Source organism: Prinia subflava, chromosome 3 (genome assembly GCF_021018805.1).
Source record: "Prinia subflava isolate CZ2003 ecotype Zambia chromosome 3, Cam_Psub_1.2, whole genome shotgun sequence".
NCBI lineage: Eukaryota > Metazoa > Chordata > Aves > Passeriformes > Cisticolidae > Prinia > Prinia subflava.
In genome coordinates, this window is record NC_086249.1 from 38,730,228 (window position 1) to 38,743,835 (window position 13,608).

The window sequence follows — 13,608 nt, forward strand, 5'->3', positions numbered from 1 at the left end:
TTTAAACACTATAATAAATACAAAAGCTTTTCACAAGCCAGAGAAAATGAAAGTTGCTTGGAGTATGCTTTTAATACTTTTCCCTCATGCAATTGTCAAATATGTAACTTCAAATAATCTGGCACAGATTTACCTATCATCAATGCATTTATGGAACTGTTCTGAACTCCTAGACATGCCCAAATTATACTATGGTATGGCAGAGGCAATGGTGCTGTGGAACTCCGTTAGTAATGCTTCAAGTCTAGGGAAGGGCATTGGTCTCACTTTTGTACTTTTTACATTAATATCTTTACAAAAGCCCTGTATTGGATTCCTTTAAGAAAAAAACAACCAAACATCAAACATGAGGGAAAAGGAGGAGAAGAGACTTTATGCCTGAATGACACTTAGAGATCAGAGACAAGCCCATGGTCTTCACTCAAAGAATAAAAACCCTCAGCAACACAACACTATGCTTCCCTCCCTCAAAAAAAATCTTACACCAAGACAGAGCAAACATGACAGAACTTTTCTTAATTTGGTTTAATTATTAATAAATATCACCATGATATACACTTTGCTCATAGGGGAAAAGAAAGCACTAAGTTTTCCCCCACGGGATTATTGTGACTTTTTATTAGGGAAGATTGCTTCCCTTTGCCACCTGCTGCATCTCAACACCTCCCTGCCAAGTTCCTTCCCACTTGTTACCTTGTCATCTCTTCCTCTGACTCTGGATTCCCTCTCGCGGCCGCCTGAAGGTTTCTCCCCCTTGGACACCACGTGTGCTCTGCCCGCTGGCCCGCGGGGCTGAAGTCCTGGGGAGTCTTTCTTCACAGATTTCCCATCTCGGTTGGGACGTTTTATCTGAGGTGGAGCCCTAACAACAGCAACCACAACAAAAACATGCTAAAAACAGCGAAAAAAAGAGCAACATTAAGAAGGAAGGATTCTAAGTTGCCTTAGTACATTATTACTAAAGCTGCCAAGACCCTGAGCCTTATTTCCCTTTATCTGCAAATCTAAAACCGTATTTCTAGTTCTGTCTGATACCCAAAGTAAGAAGAAAAAACACAAAAGAAAAAATTAACAACATTATCAGATCCATACTCCTAATCAGTCTTACAACAAACTGACACCCATGTAACAAAAGAGCAAACAACTTAGGAAAAGTCTTCAAATTGAATATTCCTCTGACTCCAAACCAGGAGATTATATTGGGCTACATTCACATGCACAAATTCTACACAAACAGATGACATTCTTGGTAAAATCAATTTATTTTAAAATAGAGAAATAAAAAAAAAAGAGATGGTTAAAGGCTTTGACAGGCCCCAAAACAAGAGGGAGGATTTTAAACAATCCGCCTACCTCTGACTTCATTCCCCTGTGTGAAAATGTCAAAACATAAAAATTGCCTTGAAAGCAAAAGCAGAGTCGAACTGCAACCACTTATATTTGTGTACATCACCCACAAAGTCAAAGAGTACTGAGCAGTAGAATGAGGAGAAAGAATTTGGTTTTAAGAAAAAGCGTCATTGTAATTTTTCTTTAGGGATTGAATTTAAAATACAGAACTAAAATAAACAGCTAGGAATGTCACCCAAATTTAATAAATCTCCACAGTTGAATCTTGTACTGCTTCTTTTTTTGAGTAACTCAGCATTCGTTAACCCCAAAAGCATTTTCCTGGAATATGCTTTAAATTGAGTACATTCTTAAACACACTGCTGGATACAAGGGCAACATTTTGCTTTTCATGCATTTTCTTCAAATTTACGCATAGAACAGCCTAGAAGAATGCCTAAGTTTCCTTACTTATTTGCAGAAGATTTACATTTCAGCTTAAAAGAAGCAGATGAACGATAGTTCAGGAGGCTTTACCACTGAGGAAAATACAAGAATAAATACATCTTGAACTTTACAAGACATTAGCATAGAAAATCTGAGTTATTTCTACTATTCACAAAAGTAATCAGCATTAATATAATTTTACGCTTATATTTTTAGGGTGTTTTTTTTTTTTTGAAAAGCAAAGATCTTTTTCATAATCATCAAGCACAGAAAGTTATAAATAAACGTGGCATTTCTTTCCCTTAACCAAGATCTCTCATTTTACTTTGCTCCTTTTGCTTATGTGAGTATACACAAGTTAAAAGTCTGTGCTCTTAAGTTAGAAAAATATTGGCATGATAAATGTTATTTTTGTCTGTAAACTGAATCTGTTTCCAGCCAGCTCTGTTAGATTGAAAATAGGGATTTTAGAAAATGCACAAGCATCTATTTTAAGAAATCTATTAGCTAACTGAAGTTATTTTAAATATGGTTACAGAAGAGATGTACCATGTGTAACAGAACATGTTTAGCAATTAAACTAACCAACGGATTAAATACAGGTTGAATTATCTGTAGCTAGGCAGTGATTTCTAACCACCATGTCTTTCAAGATCCTTCAGGTTCTGCTACTTACAGACTCCTCAGTCATCAATTAATTCTTTTGCTCAAATAAACTGAAATGGAAAAGTTTTCTCCTTGCACATCAGAACATCAGCTGTCACCAAAAAGCTCACTTACCTCTGCAGCAGACTCTAGTTCCAGGAACTTAGTTACTCCTACCAGAATAAAGGAGTGACTCTCTTTGGAATGTTAGAAATAAATCTGACTGTTGTTTAAATACTTTTTTCTCAATGAATTAGATTTACTTTTTATTACAAGTGACTAAATTGAATGTAATAAATGTATAAATTAAATGTGATTATCATGTTACAAAAGCATTCAAAAACAAATATAAAATTATGGTGATCCACCTTTATTCCAACCACTGTCTGAGCCTCTTCTTACCTGTGTTCAGCTGGAACAGGAGGAGGCCAAACAGCTGGATCTCTGAAAGGTTCATCTAGACAGGATACAGAGATATCTGGAGGTCTGTCCATTTTAAAACTCTCTAAAGTGTTGACAATGCTCTTAACTTGTTCATATTCTTCAACTAATTCTTGTCGGACCTTGAGAAATATGTAAGTTATTTTAAAATTGTTACAATTCAAACTTTAAAAAGAACCAAACAAACATAGAAAGTACCTCACGATCATAGTCTAACCTTGAAGGCAGGGACGTCCAAGTCTTCCTATTCACAAACCCCAGACCTATCAGGCTGATAATAGACCTTTAACAGCAGCATAAACAACTGAATCTCTGTTGAGTTCATTTTCCTGGTTGTTAATGTCCCAACCAGACATGATTGCTAATGCAGTGATCACTCTTCCGTAACATGTGCTGATGCTTGGTTTTATGTGTGCATGTTGACATGTCTGCACACATACTCTCATACTAGGAAGGGTGTTGTTGGCAGATTTATAGTAATTTGCTACTATTCTGGCATAAAAGATCTCTGATTACAGTCTCTGATGTCCTAGGTATAAAACCGGCCAAATCATTAAAATAAAGTATTACAAAATGAACTCTGTGAGGAGCATAACATTAGTGTGTGTCCAATGGAGAGCAACTAAGATGGTGAAAGGGCAAGGGCAAGACTTATGAGGAGCAGCTGAGGTCACTTGGCTTATTCAGCTTGGAGAAGAAAAGGCTGAGGAGTGAACCTCACAGTGGTCTACAACTTCCTCAAGGCAGGCAGCGGAGAGGGAGCTGCTCTCCCTAGGGACCAGAGATAGAACACAAGAGATGGAATAAAGCTGCATCAGGGCAAGTTCAGATTGGACATTAGGTTCTTCACTGAGAGGGTGGTCAGTCACTGGAAGAGACTCCCCATTAAAGTAGTCATGGAACAAAGTCTGCCAGAGTTCAAGGAGTTCTTGATGCTCATGTGGTTTGGTTTTCATTAGGAGAAGGGAGTTGGATCAATGATCAATGATCCTTATGAGTTCCTTCCAGCTTGAGAGTTTCCACCGTGATTTTATTAATATATGTGACTGTCATCAGCAAGATACTGGTATGGACAGAGGGAAAGAGAAGAGCAAATCCCCAAGGCCCTGCACAGATCTTGAAACACTGCATTTACTTTACCAGAAGCTTTATGAACACCTGTACAAAACCAGCCTTAAGTACGGGAAGATCTTGATCATTTTACAGGGCAAAGTAGCCTTCTTGCTCATTCCAGATGGAGTAACTGTATCTTTCCAAAGACACAAGACATCCAGCTCAGGCAAGACTATTCCTGCTCTCTTTGCTTTCCCATCACACAATCAGTGGACACATTCTTCAATGTGAGAGCTTCCAGCTGAGTTACAAATGTGATTGATTACTAACTTGGTTCCTTCAAACTGTCTTTACACACATCCCTCCTGTCCAAAAACAAATCCAGCCAGACAGCCGCTGTGAAGTACAAAGGAATGATACAGCATAAATCCCCCAGGGCACCATTCCACAAGAGACAGCCACTTCCTACTCCAGTGCTCCAAGAGTACTGACAGGATTCCTTCTATCAGCCTTCCAAGGCATGCAGAGAAATTGGTGGAGAACAGTTTTCTAGCACAGCCAGTGTGCTGTCATTCACCTCACTGGACCAGCAAGAGGATGGTATCTGAAAACTGAGGGAAAGTGACCATTCGATGCTTTGGAAGACGAAAACAGACTAACATCAGCCAGCCACCTCTTAGCCAGACCTGAGCAGATCAAACTCTGAAATTCAAACCCTATTTCTTAGTCAATACCTGGCAAATCAACCAACAAGGAATCCTCAAGTTGTAGACCACAAAGGAAAACGACCCATAAACTCCTAGAGGCCTTAAAGAAACTAACTAAAGATGAAAGATGTGCAGAAAGACTTCCTTGAAGTTGAGAAACAGGCCAGACATGGGCCAAAAAACACAGCATCACAACCATGAAGTTGACTGAGCTGTGTCTTTCAGTGATCACTGCAACTCTGAAGCAACTAATGGCTGCAAATGGAAAAATCACTAGTTTAGACTCACCCAGTCTTTTTGTCCCCCATCATACACACCCTTATGTGCCAGAAACCTCAGGAGGCTCCAGCTCAGGTTTTAGAGAGCCTGAAGAAAGTTTTTAAGTTATTTATGTTTAAGCAGTTTCAAGAGATAGTGTGCCAAGTTAGCAGTTCACCACTGCCAAACAGGAAAACTCCCTTTGTTTCTTCTCCCCAACCACACTCTGCCCCTGCTCTTCTGGATTCAATTCTGGCATCTCAATACAGTAAGACAGGTTGGTAAAATGGCAAAAAAATTTGGCCTAGGAGGGTAAAAAGGAAATAAAGGACACTTCTGCTGGGTTCTGCAGATGCACACCATCCTGTGATCAGGTAAATCCCAAGAAAAAAGAAAAGACAGGGGGCAGAGGAGGAAGAGAAGATGGAGCGGATGGAGGGAAGACAATGTAGGGAAGAGCTTGGCCTCTCTAGGCATGGCAGGATGTTAGCTGGATTCAGCTACCATGTGAAGCTGCCTGGTCACCACAGCCAAGCTCTATTACAGTAGCCACCCCTACCAGCTACATCACCTTCTCCACAGAAGCAGCATCATGGGCACTGGGTGATGTTGGAAGGCACAACAAAAAGCCTTTCAGCCCATGGGATGGCCCCACAGCTTTGTTTGGATATGCCAATCCCAAGAATTTCCAGTAACCAAGCAGAAAACACATCCTATCCTATGGGTATAAAACACAGTAAACAAGAACTGAGTGAGTTTACTCATTCTTAGTGGTAGTTACAAAACCCATTTCAGGCAGTGCCTCTGTATTTCCTAATCTGGCAACTGTTATACCTTTTCCATCACCAGTTTTTATTTGCCATGCTAGAACCTGTACTTCTATACCCATTGCAGTAAGTGTGGGTATTTGTACCTTGGTAAATACAAATAATGTGTGGGATTTTTTTTTCTGAAGAAAAACTGATCAAGTTTATCTCTAAGTGTTTTCCAAACCTGAAATTACTACCTGCAATTAGTGTTAGTTATTCAACCAGCTCATCTTTTAAAAAGTGAAAATTAAAAGTCCCTAAACCATATACAAAATAGATATCCTGCAACCCTGTCTGATCCCATGGAGTGAAGGTATAGCTCCTATAATGACATCTGTAATATAGCTCCTAATGACATCTATTCAGAGTGTTTCTTAATTAATCACAATATAACCTACTAAATGTTAATGAAACAGGCATGAAGCACAAAACAACAAAAGCGTAGATCAACTGGAATGTGTTTGAAATAATAAAAAGAAGAATTCACCCTTTACTCTTTAAGCAGGAATACAGTGCACCTCATCACCTGTACCAGTGACCATAGTCAGTCAGGGTGCCTTGCTGGCTGCTCCAAGCACTGAGGGAATCATTGAACTCCTGCCTGAGCTCCAGCAGAGGCCCCTGTGCTCTCAGCTCTTGTGCAACACGGGGCACATGGTTCTAACACGCAGCAGGTTTTGCTTGACAGCCGCTGGCCTTGTCGTAAGCCAGTACTATCTCCCGGGGGCACGCTCTGCTGTCATTCTGCAACTGCTGAACTGTCACTGAAGCAGCTCGTTCCTACAAGCCAGATGTCTAGTAAAAACACTGCAACAGCCAAGAAACTCTCTCAGAATAAACAGGGAGAAGGTTAACAAAAGTAAAGTTCACAGCAGTAGTCATGAGACTAAACCTACCTTTTAGTTTTGGTAAGGATGAGGTTTTTCTGAGTTTGAATCTTTACAGTCCCAGCTTGCATTTACATGAATTAATATGCTTACCTGTCAGCCAAACCTCAAAGCACAACAAAGTAACTTGTTCTTTTTTAAATGAGCTCAGGAGGCCTAGGAGTGAAGATGCAAATTGAGCTACACTCAGCCAACCCAAGTGCAAGCTGTGAACTCCCTGGATGCAGAACAAGGATGGGTCTCGAGACCAGGTCACCCTAATAACTCCAAGAGAAACCAGTCAAGAGATGATCAATGGCTGTGAACTTTCCATGAAGTCAGAGGAATTCTTCTGCTGTCATGTCTCTGCTTTGGTGCATCCTCAGCATGCATCTTTTGCCCTGTTTAAGTTCTGCAGGGTGTGCCACACTAGTAACAAAGTCCTTCTCCCAGGTTAGCACTGATTTTGACTTCCCAGGAGCAGTATTGCATCAACTGTAACTGAGCCAGTCAGTCGTTCCCAGGGAAGAAGATGTTAACATGTTCATATTCCTCCTCATCCTAACCATCAGCTCCAAGCAAGAGAAAACCCTTGTAATCAAGATGTCCACTTGCAAAGCTGAAGCTGTCTCTCTGTGTGACATGAAATACAGCCCAACAAAACCTTGCACAGAACATCATTCTGTCCAGACCAACCTGTAGAAATTTGAAAACAATGACACCTACGTGGCAAGAGATAGATCAAAAGCATTTGGGAATCTGACCCAAAATCCCAGCTACTTCTGGTTCACCTGGGCTTTGACATGGCTCAATAAACTACTGGGAAAATCCTCTGTTGCACACAAGGCAACAAAACAGATCCACCAGGCATGAGGATCATGGAGCACCCACTGTTGAGAAGAGACCAAACAGGAAGAACAATGGGGCATGTAATAGATATAAGTTTGTCAGCTGCACAGCCACAACTGGAACCATTCTTTGAGATGTTCCTCAAATGAATATTTTTGTTTTACATGGAAACATGTCCACAAACACACAAAACTTAGTTCACAGCCTCAGAAGTACCAGTAAGACAAAACCCCTCTTAGTGAGCTGCACACAAACATACAGAAAGGAAGGGGATGCTTCTTACTGACACTCAGCATCCCAGGAATCCTTCAGAAGGTTCAAGACTGTGAACGTGCATGCAGACAGTACATCCCAGAGAAGAACCGGTTTAAGTACCAATCTTCTCATTTGAGCACTTACCTACATGGACATTCAAGAGTAAAAGCTCCACCCACACAGTGTTAGTGATTGCTAAACTCCACCTCCAAAAGGCATCAGTGGTATTATCCTCTCCAGATTCTTCAGATGATGGAGAAGCTGAAGAACCTGAATAACAGGCTAGTTCCAAATGCTTGAGGAGACAGAATTCCAGGTAAAAATCAACTGCATTAACCCCCTTAACTATGACCTAAGGGTTGCTTTGCTTCTCAAGCCACTTTCAAGAACCACACTGGTATGGGAATCTTTTGCTTCTGCACATTACTGGTACCAAGTGGGTTGGACCTGAAATTTGCTAAACGTACATAATGTCTATGGCACAACTCTTTAATGAAAAAGATCTAAAATTGATATCTAGATATTGCTTTAATACTGTGAATGAATGTTACTTGTGATCAACTTCTCAGTTAAAATTTTTTCAGAACAGGTTGTCAGTCAAGACAGCTCCTTGACTGTGACTGACATTTTGGATGTAGCTGCTGTTGGAGCTGGAAAGTAGTGCTAACATCCACATCATCAGACTCCCTCTTAGTCTGTCTCGAGGAGTGAGAAAGCACAACAATTATTTATAAAGAGTGGGTAAAGAAAGCAGGTCTATCTCTACAGGTCCTAGAAAAGCTAGTAGTTCCAGGGCTGCATCGTTTGCTCTCGGCTGTGTCATTTTGTTCCCATAAACTAATGAGAAGGCAAATAACCTAGGGATGAAGCCCCCCATTTTTTTTCAGTTGCACTTCTTACTTTTTGCTGTTTGTCTCAGCTTAGCAACAGTAGCAGCAAAGTACTATTCTGACAAAGCTCATCTGCCACTACTGTGTTGGGAAGTTTCGGAATTAACAACTGTGCACAGCGTGACAGATGCTACCCCACCTGCTGCAGGTCTTATTTAGGACAGATCTCTAAAGCATTTATGTGAAATGGTCAGAGGCCATTTTTCTTTTGTCTAAAGGGGATAATTTCTGAGAAGATGCCAACTTCAGACCCTCTGCTAGACAACCAGCTGCCTTCCCCAGGGAATAAATCCTGGAAATTGTGTTAATGGTCCTCTTGTACTTGAGGTGTGTCTCCAATGTGCAGCACACACTCCATGGTGCACAGGCTTCTCTGAAGCAGTTCAAACAACACACAATAACACGAGACTTGAGTGACCTTCACAACACAAGAGGTGTTGAAAGTTTATTGGAAGAATCAGTGTCATCAGAGGAAACACTAAATACTAGATGTGAAGACAACGCAGTGGTTCAGCTGCAGAATGAGGAAATCCTCATGCTCCCTTTCATATCAGCTACAAGTTTGGCAAGCACTAAGGACATATACCGGGCATAAACACATTGTATCAGCATGTCCTGGGGTGGGAAAAAGCTTGACTACAAGTACTTGAATGTGAATATCTCCTATACAACATCCAGCTTATTACCAGGAAAACTATCTCTGCTGGATGCACATGCACATGCTTTGCAGACAAGCTCTTCTAAACAGACTTCTACGGTTCTATGCTAAACATCTATGAATAGTACTGTTACTACAAAGTGATTTTTAACACTGTTGTACTTATCAGTACACAAAATACTCTATGTTAGTTTCAAACACAAATCCATAAACAAATAATCTGCTGCAATAAAAAGGAAAATTTGTTTCTGTTTTTAAATGATATCATTTAAACATATATTTAGAAAAACTCTCACTGAAATAATCTCTTTAGCTCCCTATTGCAGAATTGTAGCTTTTATAGGAACTACGTTATTCTTTCAAAACATAGTATTCATGAAACATTAATTCTTTATTCTAGAAAACATCTTTATATGGTTTTCTTCCTTTTTTATGATTATGGAACACATTTTGTACCATGAAAAATGGGACCAAAAAATGCAAGACTTAAATACTGAAAGTAATAAATAGATGTCATTGAGGATTCTTACCTTTCATCTACAGATTGCTTCCATGGCTTTAACAGTGCTCTGTTCAGCAGAGAAATGGATGTGTGCAAGACTCAGGCTGAGAGTATGACTTGCATTTTTAGAAACCTGATCCAAATTTGTACATTATATTCTTATAGTTATCTACTACTGAGACAACCATTCCAGTGATGCTAACCCACCCACTCAGAGTTTAGTTTACTGGACATTAGATGGCCAAAAGATACAAGGGGAAAAGGAAGTCCTCAGTTTTTCAAAAGTATGCAATCACAAACAGTATGCACACACAAACAGATCAGGAATTAGACAGACATCCTAAGCGAAAACAACAAAAGAATTGATTCAACTAGAACAACAGAATTCCTTTTGAACACACCACAAAAATTATTTTCCCATGAATATCAACAAAATATTGTACAACAAATATTACCAACATCACTGAAATGCAAGTCCTCTACATCTTATAAGGTTTGGAAGGTACAGTGTGCTTTTCAAATATCAAGTAATAGAATACGGACAATGCTATTTCACCCTACCTGTTGCCATTTGCCCTTAATTGCTGGATCTCTGATCGACTGGCAATGTCTCTGGATTTGCTGGATGACACCCTGGTAATATACCATAGAAGAGTCATAATTCCCAAGGAGTGCATATTCTCTTCCTTTTTTGGCATTATCACAAATCTCTGCTAAATTCATCTTCACTCAGAAATCTAAAAGAGAACATAATTACCAGAAAAATAAATTTTACATGCTTTAGAATAATTCAGACAGTGACGCTTTAGTTTCGTTATTTCTGTCATAGCCAAATTGTGTCTTTCCAACACTGTGCACATCTAGTCCTGCTCTTCTATAACCATTTATGTCTGGAGTATCTCTTTACTAGCCTAAGGTTTCAGATCATGAATCGTAACTCTTTTATAGTGATAAAAAACACAGCTTCTTTGCTGCCTTTGGCCCCAATCCTGATAAATTTATGCAAGAAAATTAAATGCCCTGTCCACACTGAACCTAACAAACTAAACTTTAATTTGTAGATCACCACAATGTATTAGCAGCCATCAGCCATGAATCACAAATCACACGAGGCATTAAATTGCTTTTTATACTGTTGTATTACATACATGCCTAAATGTGCCAACCAGCATCAGGGATGTCTGCACTTCACATTTTCAAGAGCCCTCACCCTAATGAGATTATGATATGGTTGAATGACTGCTCTACTATAGACGAAGTTGAGAGCCTCATTCTGTTTAAATATTCTTCCAAAGTACTCCAACATCCACATGCTGACTTGAATTTTTTCATTAAATTTAACATGTCACTTTGGGATTTATGGCAGAGTTAGCAATCCAAATTTAACATTTCTTAGAACAGTGATTCCCAAAGTTCAGCCTTCCCCTAGTGCTCAAACTGCAGCATGACTTTAAGGCAAACCCATAGCTCAGCTTTTCCCAGTAACCATTCAAGAAAGCAATAACTCAGACACTCAGAATTAAACTATCTTGTACACCTAGGTTTGTATTTAATATTCTAGATTGAAGCAGTGCCTGCCCTTTTATCTGAATCTCACGTGACCCAAAGTTTAGGTCCTCACCACAGAAAAAAAAAGCATCAGGTCCTTTGCCTTGTAATCTGACTCAGTATGTGTGGGGTCCCTGACGTTCACCCAGATATAACCCTCTGGAAATGAAAAATAAAAAATTGTGATTCATAGCTATGCAATGCAGTGTTGCATTGAGTAGGAGGGAGGAGGTCTGGAGGGTGGTCCACTAGTTGCATCAAGGATTTGGCAAGACCAAGGAGGTGAAGAAGAAACCAGGAGGGAGTGATACAAACACAGTTCAGGCTACACAGCTGAAAACAGCCTGTGCTACAGGAATGCACACAGAAGGAGCAGGTGCTAGCAGACAGAAGCCTGAACAGGGAGAAGCAACCTTTTACATCCTAATGGGTTATAAAAATGTTAGTAGGTTTTATAAACAGACAACAGCAAGATGGCACTGAGGAGGATGTGACTTATGCTTCTGTATTCCCTCATGGTTAGCAAAATCCAAACCCCTGACAATTTAAACAGACATCCACATGACATTCCCTCTGCCCTGAGCAAACACACACGCTGCACCTCCCAATGGGAGTGGCTGCACTGCCACCCTGATGGTCCTAACTGCTGCCTACAGCTGCACACCAGGTCTGCTCCACCACCTCATCACTCCTGCTCCCTGCAACAAAGCCATGGAAACCTGCCATCCTCACTTAAACCCACAGGTCACACAGCTTGCATGTGGCTGATGACTTTGATAGCAGGAACATGGTGCCACCTTGCAGCTGACACTCCACTGAGTACAGCAGGACACACTCATGCAGCTTGCACAGCATTCCTGCTGGCTGTTGTAAACCACTGGGCAGGAGAAAATCTAAGGTGGAAAGGGTGAGGACTCTAATTTTGTTTCCTGACATAGGCAGGATACATCGTTACTGAGATCTAGATTGGTGGCAACTAAGACTATTTTTTAAACACAGAAAATCATAGTAGGTAAAAAAGTGATGTCACTCACATTGCACTGGAAAGAGACAAAATGCTAAGAACTGAAGATTGGTTATAACCCATTCAGATCTCATGAGTCAACTTATAAATGAACAGAACACCATCTGGGGCAGAATCCATCGACCTGTCTTCAAACACGTCCAAGTCAGGATCTGCTTCACAACCAGCCTGTCGCCATTAAAAAAAACATTCCTCAAATTTCTGGAGGTTTCCCCCATATGTAGCGAAAGAGAGCCAGTAAATAAAACATTTTTAAGGAACTGCTGAATTCAATTCCTAGAAATCCACTAAACAGAACACATACTTGCTTTACGACCTCTCATGCCTCCTTATTACAGCTAGTTCTCACCCTCTGGGGATATTTAACTCCCTTTTGCCTTAAGTGGGCCAATACTCACATCCAACTCCCCTTAATTCCAGAAGAATCTCCTGCTCACCAGAGGAGCCAATCTCCTCATCTCTGTCTGTGATGGAAGCTGGGTCAATCCACAGGGAGGAGGCAAGCCATAGGAGCCACACAAACATGTGCCCACTTCAGGACTGTGATTAGACAAGGAAGCTGAGAAGCAGGATGCAGAAAAATTCACATGGTTTTAAAATTGCAGGAGCAAACCAAACAAGACTCTCCCATTTCTTCCAGCTACCCAGAGTTTGGGAGCTTCTAGCCTCATGCGGGTGATGCCAAAGCTTAAGCATGAGCTTGATGTGTCACACTGGAGAGTTTTTAAAACTTTGGCAGGCACTGAAACTTGGAGCATGGAGGGAGGCTGGTGTATGTACCTATGGTACTACTGAGCGGTCAATACCTCCAGAGCTAGGCTGACAAAAGCCCCTGGATCTTTCTAGTGGATTCAGGCACTTCAGTTTTTACTCATCCCTTACCCTAGACACCAAGGCAGGTCATATAGCTTGAAAAGGTGAATATAATGTCCCATTTACCTGAGCCATATTTGAAACAGCAGCTGAAGGTCTCAGTCCTAACTCAGTGCTTTCCTGGAATCCCAGGAATTTCTCTGAGACTACTGCTATTTAAAACTAATGCTAAAAATGGTTTAAACAAACTACAAGCTTCCTATGCACACCAGTGAAGGCAATGTTACTTCAGAATAACCAAAGCAAATCAAAACAAATAAGTCCAAAATCAAGGAAAAATTATTTTTAGAATGGAATTATTTCCTGTGTTGTTCTCTGGACATCCCATTCTTCAACGTCAGGGATGGGGAGGGAGGAAGAACTAGAACTACATAAGTGAGGACCTTTTCGTGTTACATACTCACTCTTTCTTATCTGTTGTACATTGTATTATAAGTTCATACAACATCAGAGA

At 40.4% G+C, this 13,608-nt stretch overlaps 1 protein-coding gene across 2 annotated transcripts in view; it reads right to left on the bottom strand.

Annotated features, from left to right (window-relative positions):
* Window positions 1-13,608, bottom strand: part of KATNAL1 (katanin catalytic subunit A1 like 1) — a 39,989-nt gene that overhangs the window by 20,610 nt on the left and 5,771 nt on the right. Inside the window, exons 1-4 of one of the 2 annotated variants that reach the window (XM_063394746.1) lie at window positions 11,331-11,889; window positions 10,271-10,446; window positions 2,824-2,984; window positions 694-862 (exon numbers count right to left, since the gene is read on the bottom strand). In XM_063394746.1, coding sequence (XP_063250816.1) covers window positions 694-862; window positions 2,824-2,984; window positions 10,271-10,432 — 492 coding nt within the window. In that variant the 5' untranslated portion in view covers window positions 10,433-10,446; window positions 11,331-11,889. Of the gene's footprint in view, window positions 1-693; window positions 863-2,823; window positions 2,985-10,270; window positions 10,447-11,330; window positions 11,890-13,608 lie in introns of those variants that run through there. The other variant, XM_063394748.1, reaches the window with a different exon arrangement.